The following is a 15,550-nucleotide window of genomic DNA, read 5'->3' as shown; positions in this document are numbered from 1 at the left end:
CACCAGCTGGTCGCACTGACCATGCTACCTTCTCCAAGCAGTTGACAACTTCTGATTATCATAGACTCCAACACCACATCTTGACACTGTCAAAGCCTTTCACAAAACAGTTCAATGAATATACAACCCTCATGTCCTATTGGCTTGCTCTCCAGCCTAGCAGTATTACTCAGCGACAGTCTTCCCTACTTGTTGAAGGCAACTCTGACCTCACTGATGCTACCAACGTGAGAAGAGCCCTCTATAAGGATTCCCACAGCCATTTCGTTATCCACCTTCAAATCTGTCATCAGAATATTACGTTGCAAGTGATAAGAAAACACTTTTGAAAACAGAATACCTGTAACACTGATGTTACACTTGTTACAGGTGTACCTGTTACACTTCATTGTTTCTTCACGCTCTACCTACTCTTATTTACCCTGTTGCCTTCTTAAATTATACTTACACCTACGTAGTGAGAGCAGAACTTTTTCTTTTATTCTGCATTTATGCCATGCTGATCAAAAAGGCTTTTATCCAAGTGAAAAACTTGGAGGTAACACAATATAAATACACAATAAAACCCAATTTAACACCATGATAGGGTCTATGTTTACATTCAGAAAGTTGATTTGAAGAGTAAAGATTAAGTGTGAAGCGCTCCCCACAGCAAGAAGTTACAGGGGAACAGAATTCTGGGGGAAAACTTTCAGATACAAATTGACTTAGTTGGCAGTACTGTAAGTTACCTCACACACTGATGTCAATACTCAGATATTTCATATAAAGTAGAAGATCTCAAATTTTAACACAAATTATCCCATTTAACAGAAGTGGTTCATGAAGAAGGATTTAACTTTACACTGAGTGTTCGTGAGAAGCTTCTGTGCCCACTAGAGGGAGCTACTGAGGTATTATAGAGCTAGTAACACTTCAACAGATTCTAAACCAGTTCATAAATTGATCCAGCAATTTTAAATTTCAGCCGACATTCTGAATGCCTACGTGAAATTGGTTTCAGTCACGTTGAAAATTGATTCTACTAATAAAAAAGGGAAGAGAAAATACATCAGGAAGAGTTAATCTGAAATTAATTACAGAATTTAAAAAAGTAAACCAATAATCCATATTTTAAATCAGAAGTAAGAGTTGTCTGATACTTACTCATTCAGCACAACGTGCTTTTCAAGGCATTTAATCAATAGTTTGCTGTCTCCATGATGAAAGTGAAGAGCTGGAAGCTTCACATCATCCTTCAGACAGAACACCAAATAAGACCACCCCATGCCTTGTTTGTTCTGTTTGATTGATTTCAGATCTGTCAAACTGAACAGGAACGACCACTTGCTTTCCCCATTTGCATGGGTTGTAGTATCTGAAAAACAAAATTACCACATGATTTTAGTTTGATTTCCAGTGTTAGTATTTACAAATGCATCTTATCTCTCACTGTTCCTAAAAAACAAACCCAAAACACAAAACCCAACATTGGTTCTGATAACAAAATGTGTACCCTAACTACTCTAACTGCTATGTCTGGATTTCTTTGTGCCTCGTCTTCTACAGACTTCTAAAATAATGAACAAGTCCATCAGACTGCTCCCCTAAATCTGTGCCTACAGCTTGTAAAAGTGATCCAGCAGTTAAATTTACAACTGCTGTATCTAATTCCAGCAGCAAGCTGAATCCCACCAGCATCTCCACCAGGTAGTACTATGTACTCAAACTAAACATGATATACATTACAATACTGTATGCTATATATTGCACACAGTATTAGCCACATGTTGTAAGACTGCTACCGAAGTAAGGGAGAAGGAACTAAAAATCTCCCCACCCACCCCTCCCATACTGTGGAAGCAGGTATACACTCTGCACAAGACTATATACATTCATACAGAAGCAATTAAATTTTACTTTACTAGAGGACACAAAATTGCCAGCATGCCTGGAGGGAATCTGGCACACCCCCTGGCCTGCCCCCATTAAATTACAGCAACAGGAAATAAGCAAGTAGTGGCATACTCCAAGTCAGTAGCGCTCACTGACACTCACTTTGTATGAAGATGTACTCTGATGCCTGAAGATGAAAAATCAATACAAATCAGTGACATAATAAGCCATCCTATACCTGACAGAGATGCTGGTTTTAGCTTTATATCGTGCTAGCACTAAAAGCTCCTCTCATACACAGCATTCTAGGAGCAATGACTGTGCTTTACCCAAAAACATTCATAATCGTAAGTCCAAACCCTGCACTCATACATGACACAGATGACATTTAAAACCATCACAGATATGGTGAAACAAGCACAATGGTCCCCAGTTACAGGCTGAGAAATAATACAGGAAAAACAAGTATTATAAAGAAAAATACTAAGGGAGAATCAGAGAAAAGAAGATTACTTGAGAATCACTGTCCTTTCTCTCCCATTCTTTCTTTTTTTTTTTTTACATCTCTATTGAGACACTGTAACAAAAATGATGTAGCTATAAAATTATTTTGCCAAAGTAAAAAAGACCATATAAAAAAGACCCATGTACCACATAACTGTATATTCTATCTCCCCCTGCTGTTGCAGTATGGAAAGGCGTTTGAGTAGTAAACCACTTATTTTTTCATTTTCCTTTCTAACATGACATCTAGTTCAAATTCTATTTGTTTGAAAGAATGCAAGAGGCCAATGCAGATAAAACTGCTACATCATCTAATGATCATCACAGCAAGAAGTTACATTTAACATTTCTTTTCAATATAATTCTCTAGCAATTTAAAGAAAAAAAAATAGATTGGAGGCACATGGCAGCTATTCCATTATGAATTTTTTTCTACATCCAGAGATTCACCTCTTACCACAAATGACTCCCAGCTTTTCAATTCCTAACTAAATCCATTTTACTGTATGTAAAAGGCAATTCTTCAGTTACAAGTTACCATAAAAAATAAGTGTGGGGTTTTTGTCTTGTTTTTAAGTACCTCCATTTGAATGGGGTTTCTTTTTAAAAGATACTGTGGTGACCATGTCCCATTCTGCTTCATAACTACTTGGACGGTCTGCTCCTCGGGAACATTTTTCTTTAGGAGTTTGAGTCCACTCCACAACAGAACTGGAATCCTGAGGAAAAAAAAAGTGACTATCAAAGAACACAAGGCATGAAAATTGAGCTAGTTTCTCAGATTCAACAAGAAGAATACGCATCTTCATTTTCCAGATTAAAAGAATCTGTAGTATTAAAATCCTAAGAAACATGACACAGTTCAAACACAAGAAATTTGTAATTATGACTAAAAAAAGAAGTTTTATTTAATAAATTCAACATGGTACTAAAATACCCTAGCCTCTCTTGCAGACTCTACCAACATAACAAACTTTTTATTTAAATGTAAAACTTACATCTTTCTTCTTTAGTCACATCCTCTTAATACTGCTTAAATACCATGTATCACTGGATCTTGGAACCTCCATAGGCTTCTATTTTTATTTTCCATTAGAACAGTACCTCTCTGTTTTGAGTCTAATTACGAAGAGTAAATCACCAGACTACAACACAGTAAATGCAGGGGGACTGGTGACCCTGAAACACTCATTTGGTCTTTATTATTTGTACAGATAGCCCCCTTCTATTTTATATATGAACCAAGTAAAAACTAAGTACAGTCACCTACACATGTATCCCAATAACCTGAACTGGGCTGCAGTCTACAAATATGATTCCTACATGTAGCTATTAATACCAATGATAATCACATAAATAGATTTTGCTTGCAGTTATGAGATCATCTACACATAAGTTAACACAAAATAATCTCTGAAAAAACAGAATGAAGAACACTGATAACTAACAAACATACCTTTCCAGCACAGAGGATATTAGAAGTATCCAAAGTATCATCCAGTGGTCTCCAGTCTACTATTACTTCATTTTCCTACAATACAAACAATCATAAAAAAAATTCAATACTACACAACAAAGTACATATCCCTATTTACTCATGGTATGATTATGGTACAACTTACACACACATATATAAAAAAATGATGCAGACGATGTCAAATATTACATGTTTCTTCATTTACGAAATTCTATACTTAAAAAAGACATTTAAGATTTGCCAAACACATTATGTGCTTTGGCAACAAATATACAAAGTTCCCATAACTGTATTATGCAAATACCTTTTCTATGACACGTAGTACTCCTGATATTAAGCTGTCCTGGTCATCATTTTTTCCGCAGGATGAATGAATGAAAACTCCTTCTTGCTCATATACAACCTGTAACAAAGCGGGTAATGAAATAAAACCCAAGATTTTAAAATTGTTTCTCTCTCCTGTGGTACTCATATCATTTTGACCCACCTACATAAGTTGAAGTGAACACCTCTACGTTGTTAGGGGTTTTGTTACCCTTCCTTCCTCCCCACCCCAAGATCTGAGTCTCTCACTTACTTAAATCAAGAAACAATGGAAAACGGAACTTGCTAAATTTACTCTCTAAGCAATATACTATTATTACTTTGCCAGTAAATCACAAAAAATGCATTCAATACCTAGTATTTTTTAAATCAGCAGGCAGAGGTTCATATGGAAGTACTACACAGCTTTTAAAACATTAAAAGGCTTTCTTACATAGTCTGCCTTTCCCCCGCTTGCCATTTAAGGATGTTGAAATTATAACCTTACTTTAAATAAAAAATAGACAGTCTAGTGTACAAAAGATAAAATCCACAGAAATAAAAAAATTGCAGCCTTATATAATGGCCCAATCCTACATTCAGGGTGAATGGCAAAGGTTCCATTTCAAAGATAGACTATGTGACAGTCAGATAAGAGAAGCTTGTAGGAGTATACACTGCCCACTTAACTTCTGCATTTAAGCATTTACAAAACTCTTCACAGTATTCTGATCATGCTCTTAATAAACAGAAAATCAAAGAATTCTTCTCTGTCAAAGTTCACTAGGCTCTTCAAAGCTACATGCTATACGTACTCTTTAAAAGCTCCATAAACAATGTAAACAGGTTCTGTTTTAAACAACTCCCTAAAAGAAGAGTGAAAAGTCACTAATATACAAAACTTAGATACTTCGATGTATTTCACTGCCACAAAATTGAAGTATCCAGTCATAGTGAACTGATAAAAAAATGCAAACCAAATATTCTTCAAACATCTACCTTCACTCATCCCAGAGTACCAATAACTGAGTCCTGTTTACAATTCTATATGAATGATATCATAGAATCACAGAATGGTTTAGGTTGGAGGGGACGTTAAAGATCATCTAGTTCCAACACCCCTGCCCTGGGCAGGGACACCTTCCACTAGACGAGGTGGCTCAAAGCCCCATCCCACCTGGCCTTGAACACTTCCAGGGTTGGGGCATCCACAGCTTCTCTGGGCCACCTGTTCCAGTGCCTCACCACCCTCATGCTGAAGAATTTCTTCCTAATATCTAATCTAGATCTACCCTCTTTCAGCTTAAAGCCATTACCCCTTGTCCTATCACTACGTGCCCTTGTAAAAAGTCCCTCTCCAGCTTTCTTGTAGGCTCCCTTTCAGGTACTGGAAGGCTGCTATAAGGTCTCCCTGGAGCCTTCTCTTCTCCAGGCTGAACAACCCCAACTCTCTCAGCCTGTCCTCATAGGAGAGGTGCTCCAGCCCTCTGATCATCTTTGTGGCCCTCCTCTGGACTTGCTCCAACAGGTCCATGTCCTTTTTATGTTGGGGGCCCCAGAGCTGAACACCATACTCCAGGTGGGTCTCACCAGAGCAGAGTAGAGGGGGAGAATCACCTCCCTCAACCTTCTGGCCACGCTTCTTTCGATGCAGCCCAGGATACGGTTGGCTTTCTGGGCTGCAAGCGCACGCGCTGCTGGCTCATGTTGAGCTTCTCATCAGCCAACAGCCTCAAGTCCTTCTCCTCAGGCCTGCTCACAATCCATTCTCCGCCCAGCCTGTATCTGTGCTTGGGATTGCCCCGACCCATGTGCAGGATCTTGCACTTGGCCCTGCTGAACTTCAGTAGGTTCGCACGGGCCCACCTGTCAAGGTCCCTCTGGATAGCATCCCTTCCCTGCAGCGTGTCGACCGCACCACACAGCTTGGCATTGTCGGCAAACTCGCTAAGGGTGCACTCAATCCCACTGTCCATCTCACCAACAAAGATGTTAAACAGCGCCAGTTCCAATACCGACTCCTGAGGAATGCCACTCACCACTGGTCTCCACTTGGACATCAAGCCGTTGACCGCAACTCTCTGAGTGCAACCGTCCAGCCAATTCCTTATCCACCGAGTGGTCCATCCATCAAATCCATGTCTCTCCAATTTAGAGACAAGGATGTTGTGCGGGACAGTGTCAAATGCTTTGCACAAGTCCAGGTAGATCTTACTAGATTAAACCTAGTTCTATGCAAAATAGTTTCCAGATTTATCCATCTATGGTATCCTTAAGTTTCCCGAATGCTTCAAATCATAAGCATGATTACCTAAGGAAACTTATCACTGTAAAAGCACTCAGTTGGCAACCTTTTTCTATAAAGAAATGATGGAGAAAGTAGGAGAAAAAGTAGTTTGTATGATTTAAGTATTACTTTTTAATAACCTCAATGTTTCAATTTGAAATAATATGTACCTGAGAAGCTTATGTTCATAGGTCTTTCCTGCTTGTCAAGCAAGTCCATGCTTGCAGTCTGCAAGCATGACTTACACCACATTTATTTTTCCAATTCTATAGAATGAAAACTAGACCCATTGCCTATTTCATTCAGAATCCTACCAAAAGCTAAGAATTGATGCAAGACTTTCCAAATGCTGCTAAGCCACCTTGACCTGAGTTCTTTTTTTTCCATAGGTGCTACAGAAGTCAAAAGCAAATTCACAATTCATTCTAATCAGTCACTAAAAGCACTGTGCCGCACAGAGACCACAGCTATTCCATCTCGTATACTGACAGAGGGTCTGTAAAAACAGGGAACCATAGCACAAAATTCAGGAAAGTTGCAGGAAGCAATAGTTGTCTACCCACCTACTATGAAAAACAAAGGGAAGCGGCAGGGTGCAGGCTTAGTTTACATGTCATGGCATATACTAGTTAAGGTTCTGGAAAACTGTTCCAAGTATTTATATTCCATGTCCAGCAGCAAATAACTTTCTGAAGTCCCACTGTTGTCCCAGTAACATTTTCTGAGAAATAAATGGTATCATTCTTAATACTGTAAGGACACAGCATGGACAATTTGTATCTCCAGCTGACTATGCTGCTTACAACGAGCAGTCAACAGGCAACATTTCTAGCTTTTTATTGCCAGGGACATACATAAGCAGAAAGCCTTCAGCATACCATGCCAACAATTACAGAACACAAGCAAAGTTTTTTGATTAAATGCTTGCCATTTGATGGCCATTTATGGCCCTGTGCAACCAGCTAGTGAAAGGCGACAGCACCCAAAGACAATGAGGTGCAGGCAACAAAAAAGGAGAGCTAGGATCTGGGGCTACCACAGAACAGGGTGGTCCTGCCCTCCTCTCACCCGTCTATTTCCCACCCTGCCTGTTCTGGGCACCTAAGCACTAGCTGATGTCACATGCACTGATCATTCACACCTTATGCTCTTGCTCTTACCTCTGCCACACACCAACAAACTGCCAAACACAGGACATTTGAGAGAATGGAGAAGCACTGCAACTCTCCCAGCTAGTTAGCTACTAACATCTTTCAGACACTTCATACTCTCTCCCCACGTTCTTATCCAACACACTCTCCTTTCCTGCTAGAGAGTACAGCTCAGGGCCAGCATCGCTCTACCAAGATGCCATCCAGCTTCTCACGACAGACACAGCTTGCAGCACTTACACAGTGAATCAGTCAGTGCTTTGGGGTCATTAAGTAATTATGGCACTGTGCAAATCCCGATTCTAAGAACCTTTCAATAGCAGTTACTTCATTTTTGCCTCATATTAGAGAATCAGGTAAAGGACCTCACCATGGATTCAACAGTTGAAGCAGCAAGCAGGCATGCTTGTAAGAAAGCGTCTGAGTAAGAAAGTCTGAATGCTCCACAGACTACAAATTACGGAAAAATGGGTCTGTCTGCAAATATTAACAGATACAGCAGCTGCGCAGCATCTTATTTTCAAATTCTGACAGAAGGTCAACAGAACAAAAGATGCAACACAGTAAGGAAACAGCTACAGGCCCATAAAATAAATTCAATTTAGGCAATGGCTGTCCTGTGAGACCTTACACCAACAAAAGAAAGTATCTTAGTTTAGACCTGTGCTGTAATTTGGAAGAAATATAACTCATTTTATGAATCTGCATTATGCTGCTTTCATTTCCATTCTCTTTGGAATAGCTGAAGTTTCCCCAGAGCTTATTAACATATCCACTGCTAAACTGTCACTGGGCACATCAAAGTACCTACTACATCAATAGTCTGCTTTCAATGACCAGATACCAGCACATTTGAGTGCTCTGCAAAGCATCAAGCTAACATTACTTGACCAACATGATTTTCTTCTCCACAGAAGATACCCTACAACTTCTGGCATTTGAATTTTAATAAAAATATAAAGCCATACCCTTATATGTCTTTTGTTTGCTGAGCCTATGGCTCAACCTTTTTCTTAAGACAGTAAAATTTCAAGCCCTGCTAGTCTTAAAAAAGTCTTACAAACTCTAAGTTTCTAAGCTGGGGGGCGGGGAGGAGAAATCCCACAAATACTGTTCATGTTGTGACAAATATGAGAAAGCTCGCAACATCGGGAACCACATACCATAAGAAAGGTTTCCTGTTTGACAACAGTAAGTTTTTCAAGTTCTGCCTTAAGTGCACTGAAGATTTCTTGAACCACAAAGTATTTCTGCTACTTATGCAACAATAGTGGGTATCAGTGAAAATACAAGTCTATGCAGGGTACCAAGACTAAGAGCTTGAGGTGGTAAAACACTATACCTACTGTGAACACTTCGGCACGAGAAATTCTTCATGAATAGAAAACAGAAAGAATATAAAGAAATTTCAGAATTATCAGTGAACCGCTTTACATTCAAGCATAATGAAACCTTAACTAAATTCAAGAGAGACAAAGGCAGGTAAAGGCTTCTGTTCATAAAGAAAACCTATGAAGTACAATATATTCAGAAAGGATTATGACTCTGTATACAGTAAATTATAAAGGCTGAAAAAGTTATAATGAAGATTTTACATGAAGTGCTTAATAAAATGGCACAACAATGCATAGACTAGGAGTCTCTGTGCCCCCAAATGTAACTAGTAGAAGGTGCAGCAAGACACTGCCTACACCACAGAATATATATACACATCTAAAATAATCCGCTATACCTATGCCAACAAACTACCTGAAGGATGCAAAGCTAATTTTAACAGACCATATTTTAAATCTCTTTGCTTGTCCTAGCTATAAAAAAAGGCCCTCAACAGCAAACACACACCCCACCCCCCAACACTACAGCATTTACAACATTGTTTAGTAGAAGCTACAGTGCTACTTGAACACTTCTAGTTGCTGAACTGGTTAAACATCTGAGCTTAGACCTGAAGCTCAGATGTTTGCCCAGTTAAAACTCTGAAGCTTTAACTTCAAGAGCAAGGGCACAGGCAAGTGAAAAATAACTTCTCTGACAGCCCATGTGCCAATTGGTAATTTGAGAAAGATCTAACAGACCATGTGCTGAAGATACTCTGAACTCCAAGAGCATAAACCAAAAATCGTTACTGTCTTTAGCCCAGCTGTAATATTAGCCTATACACCAACAGACTAAAATTAAAGCTTGTACTTCTCCCCATAAACAACTTTTTACCTCATTTTCTAACATGGTTTTCTGTTAAAAGGGTGAGTCCAGAGTCGGTTCTCTGAAATAATGAAAACCAACTTCTATTTGCTAAGCAGCAAAAAGAGAGAAAATATACCTGCTTTCATGCATAACGTCAAAAGCACTGAAAACTAAAGACCTCACTGCCAAGTTACATGCAGAAAAAACTGGTAACTCTAAGAAAGGGCAAAAAACTGAAGCTCATACTGTTCTAGTGCAGGTGGTGATTAATAAAGAATGAGTCACAACTTCAGAACTCAACAGCATTAACTTAAGTTTTCCAGAATAGAGTTAACCATTTAGAGAAAAACACTGAAAAGAACCTTCTGAGATATGAAACAGCAAGAAAAACCAAACAGGACAAAAATCCAAGTAAAGCAGTACATACAGTTACATGAGGTAATCAAATTTATAATTCATATCCCACTAATGTATGGAGCAGAAACCAAAGACAATATGAAATAGCCAAGTTGTGAATCCACTATATTAATGATGACTGGGAAATAAAAAAAAGTGATAGAGAAGGGGAAGGCAAACAGCGTAAAAATGTAATAGAAACCACAACCTTATATGGTTTGCTGAAACAAGATTTCATGAAAGCTAAGACAATGCAGCCTATCCCAGCTGCTTAATATATCGCCATGTGCATTCCATGGGAATTACTTTGTCTAATATTTTGCAGAAAGGAACATATACATTAAAATACATTACTTTCATATGATACAATCTGCCAAATGAGACTAAAGCACCCCACAAACTAATGCCTACTACTCTTTCAGAAATTTACCACCTGAAACACCTCATTACAACACTGCACAGCCAGAAGGAAAAGCATAATTAATTTAGGACACCCATAGCTTGGAAACACATCAAAGTGCAAAATGCCCTAAGTGAGAATGCTGGGTCTGTATCAACTTACACTGTGTTTATTCCACCTAGAATGAAGCTTCACTAGTTTGTGAGCCCTTCTAAAATCCTGCTGCCATCCAAAGCAACAATTTGTGATCCAATGTGCTCCCTAAACCAATGGAAAACTAACCCAGCCAAAAATAAGCACACACAGTTCTTTGTATTATTTCAGCTTGCTAAATCAAATCACTGAGAGATCAAATGAGTACAGTATCCAAGCAAGCAGAAGTGCAACCCACAGGTGGGGAGATCTAGAGAAGGATGGAACTGCTCCTACTGAGAGTCACAAAACTTCAAAGCAGCCCAGCCACTTCATGAAGTTTGAGAAAACGCAACTGTTGTGTTTTTCTCTGTATCAAAAGAGACATGGCAAAGAATGTTACTGAATTACAAGTTACATTAACAAGCTGCATTAGTATTGTGGACGTGGAATAACTGAAATGGAGTTCTGCAACATCTTAGAGATATAGTCTCAAGCAAACAGACTTTTTTTTTTTAAAGGAACAACAAATACATAGCAAATTTACAAACAACTAATCCACCATAGTTTAGTCTCTCATATAAACTATGATAAGATACCTGCTTTCAGGAAAAACTTCCTGAAGAAGATCCTGACAAAAACCTATGCAGAAAAAAAATAAAAAGCTGCAAAATGAAAGTATTTACCGTCGTCCAATAAACTGCTGGACTGAGCTTAAAATGGACAAAGCCAGAAGAGTAACTTTCCTCTGTATACATGAAAACTGGATGTGCATAGCTAGAAAGAGTTGGGAGGACAGCATGACTATCTTTACATTTACAGCACCTAACAGCAGTAAAGAACTTAAAAATAAAGTTATAACAACTCCGGCTGAACAAATTGCCTGCTCCACCAGTTCCGGTTGAAACAGATATGGTAAACTGGCACAAGCAAGACCTCTACTTAACTTTCCTGCTAGCTAAATGCACTCCTCAGCACCCTCCAGGAAGCACAGACATGGCTAATTACGTATGTTCTCTTATGTGGAGATCAGCATGACCTGAAATAATAACTTGCTACCATATGCTGGAAAAGCGAAACTGAAGACTATCACACTCTAACCCTGGCTACATACAGTCAGACACTACACTGAGATTTTAAATCCTAGATAAAGGATCCATGTGCTCAGGAGCCCGGAATTGCAAAGTAACACTTTTAGAAGACAGAGTCATGGAATAAAAATATTTCTACAATAAAACCACAGGGACACAACTCGGATCTGTTGGTGGGGGAGGGAGGGAAGGAAGCAGAGACGCTGCCAATACCTTCCCTCCGGTGACCTCAAACCAGGACAGACATTTGAATCCTTGTCAAACTCTACTGTTTCATTCAAGAACACTCGGCAAGGATCGACGGCATGTAAAAATCTTTACATCACCAAATTATCCGACTGACAAAGCTTTGTATCCAGCCCAGGGACGAAACTCGCACACTACTTGCGCGCAGGCCAGGAGAAAAGCCACTAACGTCTGCGAGCACCTCTGGGACGCGCGGCCACGTAGACGGGACAAGTCTCGTTCCTCCAGCTCAGCCTCAAAGCCTGCTCTGCGGAGGCCAATCCCCGACCCCAGGGCTGCCCGCCTCCGGCGGAGAACGACCTCTTCCTACACCGGGGCCGGCCCTCCGCGCAGCCCGGAGGCGAGCTGGGGCGGCGTGGGACGCGGGCCGGGCCGGGCCGGACGGGAGGCGCTGCGACGTGCCGCCGCACCCGCCCCGGGCAGGGCCCAAGTCCCACCCGCCGGCCGCGACCCCCTCCCGCCCCCCGCGCAGGGCGGCGCAGAGGGCCCACGGCCTCCTGCCACCGCCAGGCCCGCCCGAGGGCGGGACGGCCCGTTACCGCAAGGGTGGGCCCGGGCCCCGTGAGGAGGCCCCGCACCCGCGCACTGCAGGGAGGAAAGGCCCCTGCTCGGCCACGCAGGGGCCCGGCCGCCCCTTCCCGCAGCTCCCGCCAACCGGGGCGACCCCAGCACCGGACACAGCGGGGCCCCCGAGGGGAGAGAACGGCAGCCATCTCGCCCGCGCGGGACCCGAGCCCAGCCCAGCCCAGCCCAGCCCACCCCCGTTACCTTGCCGCTCGGAGGCGCCGCCATGTTGCCTACGAGTGTTTATGATGACGTTGCGCTCTTCACGTGCTTCCCCGCCGCTCCACAACAACCCCCGTCAGCCCCTCCGCGGCCGGGTAGGCGGCGCAGGCGCACTCGGGTGGGCGACGCCCCCACCGCCCGCCCGGTCAGGGAAAGGCGCGACGGCGACGCTGGGAACCGCCGGGCCCAGCTGGGGGGCGGGGCTCCGGCCACGGGGGGCGGGGCGAAGGGGAGAGCTCCGCCCCGCTCCCGCCGGCGGCGGCGGCCTGTCCACCTGACGGGGCGCCGCCGGGACAGGGGAGAAAATGGCGGTTTTATTTCTTTTTCCAAAGGCTGTGCTCTGTTTCCTTGTTCTTTTCGCTCATTTTGAATCCTCCGCAGGCAGCTCCCTGCGAGACTGGCCGGTGCCTAGCCGCGGGGAAGCGGCTTGCCTGTGGGCCGGGCCGCCCCGCGGCCCGTCCCTGGCCCGCCCTTGGCTGGGCGTCGCGCTGCCCGTTACCCCCCGCACAGGTTTCGAAGAGAGTCGCGGGGTAAGGAGGCGGTGAAGGACAAGGCCGCAGTGAAGCGTTTACCCAGCAGGGGCGCCACAGAACAGCCGACGCACCTGCCCGTGTTGGAAACCCGGCCGGCCTCCGCAGCCAGGAGAGCGGTAGCGACCCAGCTAGATCGTGAAAGAATGGCAGTAAGGAAAAAAAGGGGATTTTTTTTTTTTTCTCACCCTTAAAGCTTTTTCTGAGCCGCCTGAGATTGTAATTACAATTTGAGGACTGTTGAAAATTTTATATAAAACACATCGTATTTTCTCCAGTTGTTTTATTTCTCTTCCTGCTGTTGCACGATATAAGTATCAAGGCCCATATGGGCCATTAAGCTGCCCTAAAACTCATGGACCAGATTTTTACTGTTAGTGAAAAATACACCACTTTCAAGATGATGGCTTTCAACACGTAACACATTCGTATTCATCATGGATAAAGCCAAATCTTAATTACAATCTCATCTATGTTAGCAAATATTCAGCATTCATATGTGTAGAGATTTATAAAGTCTGAAAGAATTCTTCTGCGAATGTCAACAGGTTTTGATTGGTCTTTACCTGGAAAAGCATATAATGCATGGTATTACTTAAAAAATTTAGCTTTCTCTTAATGTGTGCAACATTTGATCCTGCTGAGAGCCATAAATAAAGATGGGGTTTAAGACATTTGTTATATTCTAACACCTTATCATAACGTATTTTGAGCAAATAGTCTATCTCCAAATGTTGTTTATTTGAAACAGAATAATGAGATGCTCACAAGCACCTGATTTGCTACTCTGAAGGAGCAAAGGTAATTTTGGGTTTTGGGGTTTTTTTTTCTCTGTCATAAAATGGCATTATAATTTGCTTCTGACTTCTCAAATTAAAAACCCATTTGGCTAGATTAACACCCATACTGTACTTTTTACCATGGAAAACCAGGTTTGCAATTCTCAAGACAAATACTGATTTGCTTCAAAGTGGTGAGAGCCTGTTTGACTCTCTGTATATAAACATGCGTAAAGATGAGAAAATAAAATAAAACCAGAGTCAGAACACAAGTCCTTCTAGTAATACCTAGGTCTGGAAAGCTGTATGGGCACAGCAAAAATGGACATCATAGCTTTGGTGGTCCCTTTCTTTGAATTTAGTAAGAGCACAACTGAGCGTCATGGTGAATACAAGGAATAAGGCTACACATTAAAAATGCATCACCATAAATTAATTGCTTTGAGAGGTGAAATTGTCATTGCCATCTTCCACACCCACACTGGTTTCATCTCGTTTGGTCTCCCATGTGTTCATTTTCATCCTTTCCCTTTCTTATAATTTTTCTTTATTTCTTTCTCCTTGCAATATAATCATACATTAGTTAGCCACCTGTAATCTCATTCCTCTCTCCACTTCCTTTTCATCTCTCAGCTCCCTGAAGTCTGCAGTGAACACTGGGGACTTCCTTTGCTTAGCTCCATTGCATAATCTCATCTGGTCCTCCATTGAAACTGCTTTGTCAAGGTTTCCTTTCCTAGGAGAAGCTCAGAATTAAGACTCCCATCTCAGCTTCATTAGCCTATATCACAATCTACAACGGACTCCTTGAAGTCTGCTCTCTTCACTAGCATGACTGCCGTCTTCTAGTTCTATCTCTTGGACTTGATCATTAGCATATTCAATCAAAGCCTGCCTCTCTTTGTAGGTAATTGTGTCAATAAATACATATTTATCTCATGACTTACTGCTTTATTTCTACTACAGCCATTAATCCTGATCCAAATTAAAATCTTTTTTTATCATCTGCAGGCAGCAAACAGGCAAAATGGTTTTATCTTCCTTCAGACTCTCTTGGAACCCATCTCTCTCTCTTCAATATCAATATCCATCTGTCTCCAGAGCCTACAGCTTGATTGATGCCTCAGTCTGAATTCTCTCTTTCACATTACAGCTAGCTCCCTTGCAGACTTTTTCTTGTACAACAGCACCAAAGCACAGCTTTTCCTGTCTATCCACACAGCTAAACATTTTTTCTTGTAACATTCTGTTTGTTGACAGTGACCAACATGATTTTGATCTCTTTGGACTCCTGCAGAATGCTTTTGCAACGGTCATTCACCTAGCCCATATCACTTTAATCCTCTCATCTAGCTCGTCCTGTCCATCTACTAACTCTCACCCTTCTCTAGGACCCAACATAAAATGCC

At 41.8% G+C, this 15,550-nt stretch overlaps 1 protein-coding gene across 1 annotated transcript in view; it reads right to left on the bottom strand.

Moving 5' to 3' along the window:
* TBC1D15 (TBC1 domain family member 15) overlaps positions 1-12,857 on the bottom strand; it is a 39,315-nt gene extending 26,458 nt beyond the window's left edge. The window contains exons 1-5 of the mRNA XM_059816156.1: positions 12,815-12,857; positions 4,161-4,259; positions 3,836-3,910; positions 2,960-3,098; positions 1,147-1,357 (exon numbers count right to left, since the gene is read on the bottom strand). Of these exons, the coding sequence (XP_059672139.1) occupies positions 1,147-1,357; positions 2,960-3,098; positions 3,836-3,910; positions 4,161-4,259; positions 12,815-12,838 (548 nt within the window). The 5' untranslated portion in view covers positions 12,839-12,857. The remainder of the gene's footprint in view (positions 1-1,146; positions 1,358-2,959; positions 3,099-3,835; positions 3,911-4,160; positions 4,260-12,814) is intronic.
* Positions 12,858-15,550: the final 2,693 nt, after the last annotated feature.

The sequence above is a fragment of the Gavia stellata genome, chromosome 4, assembly GCF_030936135.1.
Source record: "Gavia stellata isolate bGavSte3 chromosome 4, bGavSte3.hap2, whole genome shotgun sequence".
Taxonomy (NCBI): Eukaryota; Metazoa; Chordata; class Aves; order Gaviiformes; family Gaviidae; genus Gavia; species Gavia stellata.
Note: the sequence above shows the minus strand (reverse complement) of the source record. Positions and strands in the feature narration are given on the sequence as shown.